Genomic DNA, 16,854 nt, shown 5'->3' on the forward strand with positions numbered 1-16,854 from the left:
GGGAAAATGAGATAGTTTTGTCCCTCACCAAGTTGTTAAAGAGCGTTTTCATGTTGACATTAGTGCAGGATGAAAGTAGTGTTAAAACATCTGATAAAGCAAATGGGTGCACCTACACCACCGAATGTTCTTTTTTTCTACTTTTATACATGAATAGTCAGATGCAGCTGGCAGCCAAATTAGGCACAAGGCATCCTTTGGTGTCTATGTCTTGACCCACCAGCCGTGATAATACTGTGCACAAAGAAATAATGGTGCTCTTTTCAAGAGCTACAAAGAATGAACTTTGTTTCTCGTGATGATTTGTTTCCCTTCCATTCATCTATACTCTTATTTCCTTCAGCCTGTCAGGGAAATGTATATGCTTTACATCTATTATATTTAACCTTTTTAAACATGTATATTTCAGACATATGACCCATGGCTCCTGGGCTACAACTCATAATCGTAATTGATAAAAGTAAGGTCTCCATACATCTGAGACTATAGAATTTCTGCAGATGCACAGGAGCAGAGTAAAAATTAAACCATACTGTCTATCAGTGAGCAGTTTTTCCGTGTGTTTATTGGAATCTTAGTGCATCTTGCCAAGACACTGATCAAATAAATGTTTGCATGAGCACAAATTGTTTTATGTTCTGTACAGCTGACAATTTCAGTTACTTAACAAGGCACAAAAGCATTTTGTTAATTAACTGTGGTGTTGTAGTGGAAGTGCAAAATGGATTAGATTACACAAATCAAATTTCATGTGCTCGAAGCTTTTTGTACAGATTGTTGTCAGATTGATGTATAAATGTATCAAGTTAGTTATTTGCTGTCTGATAAAGACTCCTGCTTACCAAATAAATATTTTAAAACAATTTTTCTACACCGGAAACTGCAATTTGTTTTGTTATTGATATACAATTTTTGTCTGCAATTAAAATCAGCTGTTAATTTCCCCACATGTCACTGTAACATATGGGTTTTTTTTTAATCAAGCAAAGTGCAGACTTATAGGGAACCCCCTTGTGGATTCTAACATTTATTTGAAATTTATAAATCTATCAGCAAAGTATTTTTAGCTTACCTTTTTATACCCCCACCATAAAAGGCTGAGTACTGTTGACACCCCACTGAGGAGGAGGGGGGTGTAGTGTGGACACCCAACTTTATGAACTTTGTTGACTCGTTCCTAAGTTATAAAGGATTTTGAAATTGGTACTACTATCTACTAAATCTCACCCTATGACCTCAACCTCAACAACAAGGTTTCTGAAAATCTTGTGAACACGATAATTCAAGAATGAGCTGTGTGTGTGTGTGTGTGTGTGTGTGTGTGTGTGTGTGTGTGTGTGTGTGTGTGTGTGTGTGTGTGTGTGTATGTATTTCACATAAAAGCTTTTTCATCTACAACCATCTTCATTATCGACCAACTTCCAAATTAATTGGAAAGAATTATATGTAACTTTGGCTCAACAGATTTGAAGGGAAAAGGGTTATCATTTAAAACAAATGCTTCTTGATTAGATCGTCATAACCTTAATCATATAAACATTGCTTCTGTGTGTTCTTGTCTTTTTTTTACTTACCGTTTTGTAGGTAATAATGAATTTTATCATATGACCCACAGGCATGTTCTGAGTAAGGAATTCTCTCTGGCTGGGCAGGGCTGGTTGGTAGTTGATCTTTGCTGGTGGGAAAACAAAGGTAAACCATGAATCTTAATCTGGACTAGTAGTTAAATAAACAGTGTGCTTTTCATATCTATTTTAGCACTTAAAGTATTTTTATTCCAAGCCTTATTCACTCACACATTCATAGAGGTGCTTTTTTCTATGTCCTAATGCTTTTAACTTGATATTCACACACTCACACTGCATCATGTGCAGCTTGGGGTTCAGCATCTCAGCAGGGACACTTTGCCATGCAGACGAGAGGAGCTGGGGATTGAACCACCAACCTTCTGATTGGTAGACAACCTGCTCTACCTCCTTACTGACAGCTGCCCCAAAAACTGCCCTCTAGTGCATCACTTTCACTGATCTTACTTCATGCGCTTTACTATAAACCACACTATAAACACATAGACCTAATCTACTTTTGGTTTTGTTTTGTTTTTTTTTTCTTTTGAAACACAGAGTAAAGGAACAAAAGAGCTAATCCTTCTATTGATCAGAACGGCTTTATCTTTAATCACTGACTAGCATTAATGACCTTCTAAATAAATCGCCATGACCTACTGCAACTCTCCCTGCTGCTTGGCTTCAGAGTACTAATCACAGTGCTTACATCTGTTAAAGCTCAATCTCACTGATGTGAAGGCAGTCAAGTAACTTCATCAGTACCGTTAGAGTTAGCGTATGTCACGCATAAAGAGAAGGCAAGCTGTTTCTGTGCTTGTGCTGGCAAGTGTACCAACATCTGGCTAGAAGCCAGGCTTTTAACGAATGAACCACTAGAAGATGTGAAACATCATTTTGAAACCGTCAAGGGCCTGTCAGCAACCTCAAAATAATGCCCTCAATGCAGAACAAAATTTATGAGCTTAAAGCAGTATAATTGAAAAACAGTGACATGATAAGTGGCTCAAAACTAATTTGACATGGGCACCTAGACATTCAATTGACGGCACTGTACACATGACATAAGACCTGTCAAGTGGTATCTATCCATAATACTATTTTTGACACCATGCATGCTAAGTTGATGGCAAGGGATGTCTTTTACCACATTTCTGTCAGACAGCTGTTGAATTGCAGATAAGTAAATACAACATACACTGGCATCTCACGCTTTTGAACACAAAAGTGCAGTGAAAACACTATCATCTGCTCATAAATATGCTAATCTGTTGTGACACTTTAGTGGAACTTTGCTACCGCAACTCAAAATCACAGTCAAATCAAGGCGACATAGGTAAAAGTATAAAATGGGAACAATGCAATGGCAATTTATGCACTTACATAAACATGAGCGAGTGCGAGCAAATTTGCCTATTTGAGACAGCCATCAGCTATTTGCAGCAGAAAGAAAAATAACACTGTTATCTTGTCTTTTTCAGGTATCCGATAATTTCTGTTCTTTTTACTGTGGAGGTCCCCTTGTTTTTGGCATCTTCTGAAAAGGTGGGTTAAATCATAAAGCTTTGAGAGCACAGATTTCAGTATATACACAGGATAAATACTGATGATTTTCCCTGTCTGACATAGAAGTGAAAGAGCCACTTTGACAATAACAAAATATCCTTGACTCTAGAGCATTTAATTTTACACTGTTGGGCTGGCAGCCCTTTAAATTGCACAGCCTAGCAACTGAGAAAGTAACACATTTTTGTAAAATTAGACCTTAATAGAGGTGATGATGTTTGTGCAAATGTAGCATATTCACATTTTTAGTAGTACTAAATAAATGGCTTTACATAAGGCAATGATGGTCTCTTGGTTCCTTACTGGGTCCAACACTCAGGGGCTGACAGTCTTTTCAGTTTTGATCGGATAGTCATTGTCCTCACATTATCGTTTCTATTTGACAGCATGGACCTTGTAAAATGCAACATGTGTTACATCTATTCAGTGGTCTAAATAATATTCGACTCATAAAGACGGTCTCAATTTAGAATTATAATAACCTTAGCCATGATGCTAATTAGTATCCTAAACTATTTGAGTGAAAGAACGCCTTCTTTAGTTTGACAAGTGAAAGTTGCAGTTGAAGACCAGAAGATTTACATTTGGACCAGACATTGAGGAAAAATTGAAAGTTCCCTCTAGTATGCTGACACCATCCTCATCTACCGTCCTCTGAAGCACTCTAATTTGACAGCTCATCAGACTTTTTTTTTTTTTTTTTTTTTTTTTTTGCATTACACTGTCATCTATGCAAAACAGTGCCAAGTTCAAGAGCATCTCATAGCTTCCAAGCTATCTGCACAAATGTTTGTTCCTGACCCTTAATACTCTGACATCTGAGGACACTCCTTCCCCTCTGAGTGGTTTCCTTTCAATTTTTCATCGTCATTCTGTCTGTCTTCATTTCATGTCCTTCCTTTTAAAAAATTTCTGGCATTTGATCCTCTCTGACTTAATTTTTGTGAATGCACTCCTGGACAACAGTAACCACACTTTCTCAATTTCTTCTGGATGTGACCTACAAGTCACATCTGCTTTTGCCTTCGGCAAGTAAGGCCTCAAAATTTCCATTACTTTTTCACTGTGAACTTTTAGCACAGCACACGGTACCGGCACTTTCAGTGTCTTTGACTGTTAGAAGGATGAGGAAAGTGAAACTTGAAAAGCCACTCAAATCAAGACATAACATCAAAGGGGTGATGATTCAGAGATGCAGCTTCTGAATGGCAATTTATGAGGAGTGGTGCAAAAAAAAATCCTTTAAAAAGTTTGAAAAAAATGACTCAAGTTTAGTTCCCACCTGTCTTTTTGCAAGCTGTAAAAGATAATCATTTCCATCCTCACAAAAACAACAGAGCAGTCCATAGCGTAAGCCTCAACAACCTGCTGTGGAGAAAAGGGGGAAAAAAATAGTGACACATACAACTTCTTGCCAGGTAACTGGCTAAGATAATTGCATCTGAAAATAGAAAAAAAAATTAATGTGTCAGTTGTTTGATTGAAACAAAGGAGGAAAAAAAAAAAACACAGTTCTGGCCATAATCCTGGGGAGGTATCCATACCCAGAGCTAATTTAAAAGATACAGGTAATAATGACAAATGAATACCAAAGAAATAGCAGTCGCGACTATCATAAATCTGTAAGGCCATTAGAGATGGGCAGCACTCTTCATCAACCACTTAAACAAAATGTTAAAGATGGAGGTCTGTATCTATGGCCATGTTACAGCACAGACCCTTTATTGAATTACCTATGCATCCCCTTGACACTTATTGAAATTGAAGGCGCAGTAGTCGACATATACACCCTCCCCCATCCATACCTACACCACTGTTCGAGTTTTGCTGTTGGTCTAAGCAAAAGTGGACTTGAGGAGAGTGACCTCTGAGTCCAAAGCAATTTGTTTACTAATTAATTTAACTATGCTTTAATATTGAATGACTTTTAATTGCTTGTGAATACCTGACTGTAATCTTGACCACTAATTTTAGTGCCAGGAAACCATGCCTTACAGTTTCTGAATAGAAATGAGAAGCTAATTAAGACATACTTTTATGCAGTAATCTCTTATCTGGGCAACAACTACTTGGTATTTAGTATTACTGTTTGACTGTACCACAGGGCTGTGCAGGGCAACTACAGTATAGTGTTGTTTGCTGATGTTATCCCATCATACTTTTAAAATGCATACTATGCAGTGTCCATACAGACAAGTTTTATCTATTATTTATTGCAGCACTGAATATTTTACCACCACAATAAAGGCATGGCAGTTGAAAATGCTCAGAAATGAAGAACGGCATGTTTGAGATGAGGTGGTTTCATTAAAAAAAAAAAAACCTATTTGATTATACTGTATCAGTTAAATACAATCAAGCTACACTGCACACACAAAGTGCATTAAAGCCTTAGTGACAATTTCTATTTGTTTGGATGCAAAGGACTAACCACAGCTTTTTAATGATCAGGTTTAACCCCCCCCAAAAATGTAGTTTGTTAAATGGTCATTTCAGACAATTTTTTTATATCATCATTTTTATCTTTCAAATACTAACATCCCTATTGACCTAAAAAAAAGAAAAAAAAATCCAGTAACGGTCAATCTCCAGTGACAAAAGATCATATCGACCATGGTTTATCCTTCCAGGAGACCAAATTTTCCATAGCAATTATCCATTGGTCAATGAAGGTTTGGAAAATTACAGCTATGATTGTCTGTTCTTCAAACCTTCTATATTACTCATCAGGAGAGATGTAAAATATAAAGAGAGAGTGAAATTTATTTCCACTGAGTTTAAACTCAGCAAGATAAAAATCACAGTGCGTTAATTATCTTCACAATCACTTTAGCTCCCACTTCATGTTTAATCCCTAAATTAGGCTCCATTAGTTTCATTCACAGCACAGCAGATACTGACCTAGAATCCTGACTCATGCAGTGTAAGTTGTCAAAATCATTGCTAATGCACTGTTTACCCATTTTTCTACTAGTGTAAACCAGACCTGAATGGCACACTTCCTGACCATTGCCCAAGCCTCTTCTAATTACAGCAGCTCCTCCTGCACGAGATGTGCATCCCGCTATACTCAGGTACTGTGAGTTTGCAGTCTTTGAGAACTTTAGCTTCACCGCTTTCAAAATAAATACACACAGACAAGCCCACACAAACGTGTGCACTCACAGCATGTTCTACTAAGAGTTTCCTGAAATGAGGAACAGTAATACGGTGTGAAACTAAATGCTAATTTAGCAGCTGCAAAGCTCTCTGTAACTGTTGCTGAATATTGGACGATATGCTTAATTGCATTATAATAAAAAAAACCAAACAAACAAACAGAAATTTAAAAATGCTTTTCAGGATTTTGATCTTAGTCTTATCTAGTCTCAGACTCTATAAACATACTAACCTATAAACTATTTCCCAAGAAAAATATTTTACGTGTCCACATTTCAAAAGTCAACACATGGCAACAGATCCTAATTCCACATTCATCATTTTCATGCATAGCAATCTCAATATGCAGTGTGACAAAACAGTTCATAAATCATCAACATGAGTGAAAGAAGGGGTATCAAAAAGAAAAAAGAAAAAAACCTGACGGGACTCATTACAAAAGACGGATGGATGAACAGGGAGGTAAATACAGGAGCCAGGAACAGGTCTAAGATGATGTATTAGAAAACAAATCCTGGTGTGTGTGAATATAGTGGCACATCTTGATGCCAGGCATCCTGTAGACTCAGAAAGTTTTTGGGGTTTTTTCACATTTTGTAACCAGCTGCCCATTACTGGACTTGAAAGCAGAGACTTTACAATTCATTTGAAATGTCAGCACCAAAAATCTGTAAAAGAGACAGAATTGAGGTGCAGTGTATGCAGCAAATATAATTTTAGACTTCAGCCGTCGAAGAGAGACTTGGTATCATTTCGTCTTTATCGTCAATCCCACCTGTCTTGTTCTTTCTCACACCCACAAATCACAAAGCTGCCCGGGTTTACCCAGTTCCCAGAAAATTCAAACTGAAACATGTCACAAAGAGGACTTTAAGCTGCAAACCTTTCTTAAATTTACACCCAACTTCTTTTGGAAGAGGTGACGTCTCAATCACTGGGCTGACTTTGGCATTCAAGAGTCCCTGTCAACCTCCCCACACTGATTTAGGGCCAAAGTGTGGCACTGTGGCATACGAGCCAGAGCAATCCATGCTGCATAATTCAACACTGCTCTCAGACCTGTCTCATTAAGGATCCTGGCTTTGGTCCATGGCTCTGACTATGAGGCTTTGAGTGACAGATCTTTTGCCAGCTTAGTACAAATAGGAACAGACTCAGTATAAGCCTGCACTTCAGATTTAGCTTCAGCCCTTTCCAAACCTGGCAAAACCAAGTGTGCTTCCAGTCATAACTTCAACCTGCATCAACTCCACCCTTGGTGTGTGTCCTACACATGACAAGCACCAGCAGGAAGGCAGAAATCAAATCAACATCAACACAATTTTCCACTATAGCTGATTAGATGCTGGGGTGCAGGTATCTCTGTTTCCATATGAGGAAAATAAATCAAGGGTTGAGAAAAATCCCCATATATTGTCAGACAGCCACGAGTAAACAAATCACCTGTCTGTAAAATAATTTCATAGCATAGCTTTCCTCTGAATTTTGGTTCAGTTAAAGCTTTTGGTTTCTCACATCAGTCCAAAATATGTATAGCATTCCCCGCTTTAGTAACCTGAATTTAGAAAGGTTGGTAATGGCGTCTTTGCCACTTTCAACTTCCCACAGCTAACGGTTGTAGGTCATGTTAGACTCCAGTTAAAGTTTTGGCTTTAACATTTGCTGTGGTTCAAAATCTAATCCAGGCAGTCCATGAGCTGGAGACCCGAGTGTACTTCAGCCAAAGTGGCTGCCACACTCTAGAGCTGAAGAAGATTTAGGAAAATCATAGATTTATCTGCATGGATGCACAGTTTGCCACATTTGACAGACAGATGAGAGAGAAGGATATTTGCCTTCTGCATCACTGAGAATTTCATTTAGCAAGTTGACAGAGGTGGGAGACGCACACTGACCTGCCAAATGAGGGGGGCAGGTGACAATCACAGCTCTGCACAAGAAGGTGTCTGTAGCAGTCACCACCCTGGCCCACTCAGCATCCTGTTTAAACACAAACAGAAATACAGTTTTATTATAAAAGCAAGTCGCACGGACTTGCAACTAAATTTCATTTTGTTTGATATGGTAGAGCTGTTTTAGGTTACTTCTTTGATCGATTTTGGATATAATTTATTTCCAATACAGTATACACAAAATGAAGTTATTTGCCCTTAGTTGTTTGTCCCTTTGTACTGTTGATTTACCTTTTTTTTCCCAACACAGTTGAATTCTGGGTTTTTGCTTTCCATTAAGCCATATTATATAATCGTCTTGTTATATATGTGTTGTATATATTTGTTACATTATGTGATCCGTAGTCCTTGGAGAATGACTTCTTGAGGAGAGTTGTTAAATGACAAATCATTTTTACTTGTCTGTGCTCATTAAGTATCCCACTAATGTGCTTTTAGAGATCTTTTTAAATGAAGAAAAGTCTGGATTACACAGAGTGGTCAGTGAGACTAGAAAAACAGTATATAAAAGCATGTACATTACATTACAGCACATTAAAAGAAAATCCTGTAGTAAGGGGGTGTGGTAATTATTCTGTCAGGTCTATTTCTACTTTTAGAGGGTGGGGTCACAGCAGATCATTGCAAAGTTGCTTTGAGTGGTTAGCTCTATCCTCATAGTCTAATGGTATTGGCCATTTCCAGCATCATGATGACTACATTGATAATGGCAGAGGCGATAACTGAATGCTTTGAGCGTATAAATGATGTTAATCACATGCTGTAGTTTCACTCACCAGTCTCAGTTTTGATTGACAGTTTTCTAACTGCTACAAACTTAAAACAACTTTTAAACGGTGGTTTATGGAGGTAGAAGAGGCAGTGTCAAACTATCAGAAGTAGGAATTTATGCAGACATTTACATCTGAAGATCTGAGATGCAGCTCTTTGTTTTTTGAGGGGGTTTTTTTTCACTATTTTGTTTTTTTGCTGTTTCTCCAAGTGGCAGTGATCGTAATTTGCTGGATGTTCACAACTTGGAAAATTGTGGTATTGTGTTAACACAAAGCTTTTATAGAGGTGGTCACACATACTGATTATCAGTTAATCAAATGCTTTTGATTAGCAGCACCTGGTTATTAGTTACCCTCTTAATCACTAAGAAACCAACAACAACCTTTTATTTGTGGCACTGTTTAAAGCACAGAGTTACAAAGTGCTTCACAGTTTGGATAAACATATTGTGTCATATCAAACATATGGTCTTCCATTTATTCCTACATACTTTCACAAGCATAGGTGAAATTAGATGTCAGTTATAGCCAAAAATAATGGAATAATGATTAAGGATAAGACAAGCTATTAAAAAGAGTTTTCAGCAGCTTGTAAAAGAAACCACTGATTCTGTAAATCTGATGCAGTACTCCAAAGTTTAGGAGTTGAAACCTCAAATGTGTGGTTGTCTTTTTCCTTAAAATATAAGACCCAGATCAGATGATTGGAGAGGCTGACCACAAAAAAAGGTCTCAGTAGCTTATATATGCAGGAGCCTGTAGCCATTTCGCGCTTTACATGTTGTTAATAAAATATTCAAAATGACTCTGAGTTACTTATTGCTTAATGACAGGCTTGGATAATGATGTGCATACCCCCTGCAGAGTGTTCTCCTTTGGATGTTGTAAAGGGGTCTTTCTTTATCATGGAGCCATCAAAATGTCCCTGCTATCTTCCTGATGGATTTGTTAGAATGGCTTGTTTCAGTGACATTGAGAGGTCCTTTGACCGCATGCTGTGGGTTCACAGAAACAGTTTTCAAATGCACCACTTGGAATCATCTCCAGACCTCTTTAACTGCTTAATGTATGAAGAAGTAACAAAGTTATAGCCCATACCTCTCCATGAAGCAGCTTTTGAGTCAATTGTCCAATTACATTTGAGCCACTGAAAGTCAGTGTCTGCATATAAAAATGGCTTTAATTCCTCAGCAGGTAAAGCAATATTTTTGTTCAATCCCTTAAATTAAAGCTGGTCTGATTTTATAACTTCAGATGGCGTCCGATGGAGTCACCAGACACATAAGTTAGAGATAATGGCTGTGCTTTGATTTCAACTGCATTTAGGTGTAAAATAATCATTCTCAGCGAACGTTAGAAAGAACAGAACGTCTGCACTGTGTGAGAAAGAAAAATAACAATGACTTTCACTCGTGCACCTACCTCTCCAGGCAAAGAGGTTGACCTCCAATTGCAAAGCAGTGCTCATGTATTTTTAATCAGTGAGTTTTATTTTAATTTATTTATTAAAATTTAATTGTAGGGGGAAAAAACAAGCTGCTTCCTTTCTGATTCAGCATACTTTGTTGTTATTGACCATTTTTTAGAAACAGACATGCAATGGCATGAAGCTATAAAAACCAAAAATGGAAGAATTCTTTCACATTCTTCAGTTAAAATAGCAGTTTTTCAAATATGTGTTTGCATGAACCTCAATTCAACTTGAAATTTTTGACTGTTCAGTGGCAACACTGGGAAATAGGGTAACATTAGTAAAAAATGCTTTCAGAGGAGGCTGAAGCTTGGCATTTTGATTAAGAAGTGAGCATTTTTACCTAGTCCTTAGTAGTACTCGTTTGTGTCCATGCTTCACTAAGGCATAACTCCCAGAGTTACAGCTGAAAATTTTATAATCAAATGTGAGATTTTAACCCTTGTCATGTGCAGTTATTGTCATGTTTTTATTTTCTGATTTCTTTGTCTTGTTTTTTTTTTTCGTTTTTTTTTTTGGTTTTTGGCAAGGCCACATGCCTGTCGGCAAAAAGTTCCTGAGTGTTATCGCAGCCTCACCAAATGGGACATCTCTGTGTGAAGTTTTTTGAGCTTCTCTTGCCTGTATTCGTTTCCTTTCTGTGCTTTGCTTCAGCTTAAGTGAAGTGAAAACTCCCAATTGCCCGTAGCTGTGAATGTCAGTGTGAATGTGTTTGTCTGTCAATACGTGTTAGTGCTTTGATAGGCTGGTAAAATGTCAAGGGTGTGCCCCGTCTTTCACCCAGTCTATGCTAGTACACACTATTGCCTTTTTGTGACCCTTTACTTCATAAATGATACAGTTTTACTTTTAGATATTATTTAAGTGATTAATATTTATCAGGACTGAGTATATTTTTCATTTGATTGTTTTACTTTACACACTTATTAAAAAAAACTTCTTGCTTGAGGTACCTTTTTAAATTTTTTGCATGTAAGAAGTAAATTTGCAATGAAAGACAACATAATTTAAGAATTTTGTATCTTTATAAAAAGATAAATAAAAGTGCAGGTTCCTTTCCTGGTTTTCTGTTTTGCTTTGTTTGTTGCAGCAGCCCACTGGACCATGTATTTAACAGCCAAGCACAGTGCTGTGCAAAGGTCTTGAGCCACCTTTCATTTCTCCAGAAACATTATTAAAAGATGTGCAAACATAAATGGAAATACAGTATAAGGCAAAGATGACCTTTATATAAATCTAACAAAACTTGAAAGCCATGACCACCTTTATTCTTCAACATAGACTGAGCTCTCTTAGAAGAGCTTTCTTGTTATTTCTTTAAGTACTGTTCAGCAATAGCTCTCCAGGCAACTTGAAGAATATTCAAAGCTGTTCTTTGGATGTTGGTTACCTTTTATTCCATTCTCAGTAAAGATGATCCCACACTGCTTCAATTATGTTGAAGTCTAGACTCTGGGGAGGCCAATCCATGCCTGATTGTGTCCCATTGTGTTTTTCTATTTACAGTAGATATGTTTTTACTGCATTGGCAATGTGTTTGGGATTATTTTCATGCTGAAAAATGATGCCATTGGCAATCACATGTTTTTCAAATGGTGGTGTTTTCGGTCCATTCCTTGTGTAAACCAGCTTACCTCAAGCTTTTCTCCCCTTTTCTGTTTCTTATGAATGGCTTCTTGACAGTCTGCCTCCATTGAGAACTTCTGATGAGGCTTCAGTCAACAGTATATATTACACCTGGAGGGCCAGATGCATCTCTCAGGTCCTGTGTCAGGTTTTTGCTGGAATTTTTCCCTATATTTATTAAGAGGGCATGACTTTCAGATACTGTTCATCTGCTGTAGAGAGTTTTTTTTTCTTTAAGGTCTTCCACTTCTTCTCTTCTCCTGCATTTTTCCAGTTTTCTAAAACTGCAAATCATGCCAGGATTTGTCAGCTAATAGCTCTTTAGGAATAAACTTGTTGGTGCAAAAATACAATTTTATGTCTGTCAAACTGTTACATTTGGCATTTTTCATAGTTTCAACAAAAAATTAAAAAATGGGAACAAATTGTATTTTTGCGACAAGCTGCTAGTGTCACAGTGCCTAAAGGTACAATTTAAGATTGGTTCTTTGCTAAGTTGTCTGTTATGTTTAGACATAACGGTGGTTCATCACTCATGCTATGTACACATTCTATGCTTAAATGATTCATGATTACAAGGACTGGACTGGAAAAGAGTGAAAAAGCCACCAATGTTCAAAGCAAAAACTTTGAAAGACCTTCACAAAGCCTGGAGAACAATTTTTCAAGACCACTTTGAAAAATGACAAGAAAGTCTGGCTTCTTGGAAGCAAAATCCAAAGAAATAGAATAGAATAGAATAGAATAGAATAGAATAGAATAGAATAGAATAATCCTTTAATTGTCCCACAAGGGGAAATTTGGTTGTAACAGAAATGAGGGGTGGCTCAAGACTTTTCTAGGGTAATGTAAATAAAACACAACTCGAGCAACTGAACTGTAAAAATCACCAAAGAGTGAACTAACTGAACTAACAGAGCATGCAGAACATTTTGGTTACTGCCTGTAAACTGTGTCACTAGTGACTGACTCCCAGGCCAGGCAGATAACCGGGTACTAATGAGAGGCGTGATAACTGAGAAAGGTTGAGGGAGCGTGGGGCGTGAAAATGAGAACAAACAGCCCAGAGTGTGGAAAGGCATATATAGTCATCCAACCTGAAGGGGACTATGAGTTGTGGTTCAGAGACGTGAAGTGTTTCTTTTATTTTTGTTTTTGTTCAAAGTCAATATTTGTATCATATTTATGTCGGCCCAGATTTTGTGTCAAAGTTGATGGCTATAGCTATGGGTGGGGAGGTTTTTTTGGCAGGGGGGTTTCAAACAAGAAAATATATTGATGAGAAGCACTGCATTTACATGGAGCCCTCTTAGTCTCTCAGCTGTGGATAAAGGAGACATTCAAGCAGAACAGGCAGGGCCTTCACATGAGACAGCCTGTTTCCCTACTGAGGAAGCTGTTATCTCTGTGTCGCGCCTCATCAATCCCTGAGTGAGCCGTTACTGTACCCTACCTGCCATATGGCTGTCACAGCACAACCCAGCCGGACATTCTTCCATCCAACACGGTCTGCCAGACACTCTGAAAGCTGTTGGGTGCCTCCCTGTGGAGAGGCAGATATTAGACTTCAAGGTGTGCTTAAAAACTATTATTATTAATTAACAAAATGCTTGACCCCTGCAAATGATCAATTTTTCTATACATTTCAATTTGAATTGCTCTCAAGTGTATTTCTAGGAAAAGTTTCCTGGTTAGTCTTCATAAGCCAGAAAACTGACTTCAGGTAGTTTTTTGTTTTGTTTTGGGTTTGTTTGCACCAGTGTAAAACAAAATATGAGCAAATGTTCACCGCTGCTTAAGTAGAGAAAAAAAACAACAACAAATAAGTGATAATAATACATGCACACAAATAAGTGCTGAGGTCGAGAGGAAGGAAATACCATAAAATACCACAGGAATAAGTTTCTGTTAAGTTGAAGCGCTTTTTTCAGTTCACATTTGGTGCCGTGTCATGTTCAGTGATGCTGCGGTACTCATTCCAGGCCATAGCGAGGATGCAATTAAAAGAAAACAGCTCCAGATGATAACAAGTGCAGGAAGTGTGCTAAAACATAGGTTTGAAAATCAAGCACTTTGCACCAATTAGCAAAAGGCCTTCTTTTGTCGATTGGTTTTTATGCCCCGTTTTTGGCTCTCAGCCCATTTTTACACATGACCATTGTTGGGAGGGAGAGAAGTTTCTGAAGCAATAGCACAAAAATGGATCACACAAGTTTTATGCTTCCAGAGGACTAAAAAGTGGAAAAATCCAATACAAGACTGCGGCTTTAAATGCGAATCAATATTTCGAGGACAAAGGGAGGCAGTGGGATTTTGGGGACGTGGAATGGGAGGTGCTAAGTTTAATAGAAAATAAATAAATAAAAAGGTCAGTGTGGCCTGAAGTTTTGAAAAAGCATTTGTGCCAACAATATTGAGTGTGGGGAATGATAACAGGTATGTACCTTTATCTTGAACTCTTGAGCACAACCTGGAGTGCTCTCCAGCAGCTTTAGTAGCCCTCCAGCAGCTGTAGCATACATCAGGAAGAATAGGAAAGACATCTGGGATGGCTCAATTCCAAAGACAGACCTGCTACACAGCCCGATTTCCTCTTTTAGTTCTGTCATGGAATAATACATACTGTAGACTTCACACATGCGATAATAATACACATTTTCCTACAATGACAGTATAAAATTGTAATAAGCTAACCAACACAGAATACACTGTCAAAAATAAAGAAAATGCAGCTTGCTCTGCCACATGAAAGAGCTACCTGAGAGCATGGTAATTATCACTTCTGCAATTATCCTGTCAAATGTAGATGCCTTTTTTAGTTTTCTCTCAATGAATCTGCCGATGCAGTGAGTCATTTGATTTGGCGTAAAGAATTTAATCATTAATAATCTATGCAGCATCCACAATGCAATATCTTGACAAATGCATGCCAGATTTTCTGACGGGGGAGATTCCCAGAGGATTAAAGCACGGTTCCATGCCACCATTATGCTTGCATGCATCATTGTGAGCAAATTCTTGCACATATTTTATTGGGACATTTATCTGCAGTGGAAACTATTTTCTTTCCTAATCTTGTTTTCTACTTTTTGAAGATGAGATATGAGGAACTCAAACTTGAATCTCTGGAGTCTCACCAGAGGAGCTCGACATGTTTGCTTGAGAAAGATTGAGGCGATGAGAAGGTTAAAGGCACTCTTTAAACTGACCTGCAGTCCAGGCGTGTTTCTCAATGTACGTGTGCAGCGTCATGCTGTCCAGTTCTTCAGCATTTGGAGTCTTTGAGGGATCCTGGACGCATACTGTTGCGCACAGTCTGTCAATCTGAATGCAGACGAAAATCACCACATCACACCCACACATGATGGTTTACCACTGTGAACCAAAAGTATCCCATTGATAGAGATAATAACAGAAGAATAGCTCAAGGCTGCCAAATATGATTTTGCCAGTGCAATTTTCCCCACAGTATATTCTTCCTACTGGTACTCTAACCATTTATCTTGGACTCAAAATTTTCTGGTACTTTGCTGTGTGATAAATGCACTTTTGTCCTAGAAATCCAAAAACAGAAAACAAAGTATCATTACCATATTGATTTGAAACTTTTAAATTTTAATTGGATAATAAAATTAATTCTTTAAATATATGTTTGGTATACAAGAAATGAATCAAACTAAACATCATCGATTGGAACTGTAGTATTTCCAGATCCTTCTACTCTGACTAGGCAAAGTACTAACAATAGAATATTACTGTGCAAGTCTCACCTTCCACAGGATCTGGGTGAAGTCCATTAGCACCACAGGGGACAGAGTAGGAATGCTGGTCTTATAGGTGCGAACTTTGGAAGTTGGCCCACCCATGTGATGCACCTTTCTACCCATAATGAACTGTGGGTAGACTTCTAAGCCCAGCTCTTTTATGAGCTTCAACATGTGTGTTTGAGTACTGTAAGAGAAAGCATGCTGTTTTAAAACCATTGTTTTTGTCTTTCCAGTGTTTTACTGTGAAGTTTTCTGCTAATACATGGTCAAAATGTCATGTTTACTGTTTGTATAGAAGTAGACCTCAAACTTCTACAAGCTTCTACATTTCACTTCTCAGAGTTCAGATGTTTTCATGTGTTCAGGGACTCACTTAACCAATGTTGGGCTGTAGTTTCAAGATCACATTTCTAAACTAAGTAACAACGAAATTATGGTTTTATTAGCTGAAATTGTAATAACCTCATATTCTGCGAGCTGAGAATCATTTGCCATATTGACGTTTTAGTGTGGAGCCATGTATTTGTAATGCTTGCAGAATGTTGCTTGGCATTGAAATAATATCAATAATATTGATTGATTGGCAGTAAATGTTGCTCCAGAGTCTGCATATTTTGTCCAGCAATAATGTTACCTCTGCATATGTGCAAACCACTTATTTTATTTTCACTAATGGGTGCTATCTTTAGAGCTGTCTGCTGATAATTAGTCAGAGGGTCCTGCTTTTTTGTTTACCCCAGAGGATTTCTGGAGATGAAACAGCAGGAGAGTTTCCTACTTCACCTCTGTCCACATCAGAATCCAAGGAAGTTGGCAGGTTTTCTGGGTCCTAGTCTTTTCTGTTCATTGTAAAGTTTCAGCATGTGTGCTGAAAGTGGTGCTTTATGAATAAAACTAAATTGAATTGATTTAAAGTAGAGACTGCATGTAACCATATGAGTTGATTATTTAAAATCATTCTCAGCAATATCACTG

General features: G+C 37.8%; 1 protein-coding gene across 1 annotated transcript in view; it reads right to left on the bottom strand.

Moving 5' to 3' along the window:
• si:ch211-127i16.2 (probable flavin-containing monoamine oxidase A) overlaps positions 1-16,854 on the bottom strand; it is a 40,427-nt gene that overhangs the window by 20,975 nt on the left and 2,598 nt on the right. Inside the window, exons 3-8 of the mRNA XM_031739071.2 lie at positions 15,883-16,063; positions 15,322-15,436; positions 14,557-14,714; positions 13,566-13,655; positions 8,186-8,270; positions 1,575-1,675 (exon numbers count right to left, since the gene is read on the bottom strand). Of these exons, the coding sequence (XP_031594931.1) occupies positions 1,575-1,675; positions 8,186-8,270; positions 13,566-13,655; positions 14,557-14,714; positions 15,322-15,436; positions 15,883-16,063 (730 nt within the window). The remainder of the gene's footprint in view (positions 1-1,574; positions 1,676-8,185; positions 8,271-13,565; positions 13,656-14,556; positions 14,715-15,321; positions 15,437-15,882; positions 16,064-16,854) is intronic.

The sequence above is a fragment of the Oreochromis aureus genome, linkage group 7 (genome assembly GCF_013358895.1).
Source record: "Oreochromis aureus strain Israel breed Guangdong linkage group 7, ZZ_aureus, whole genome shotgun sequence".
Taxonomy (NCBI): domain Eukaryota; kingdom Metazoa; phylum Chordata; class Actinopteri; order Cichliformes; family Cichlidae; genus Oreochromis; species Oreochromis aureus.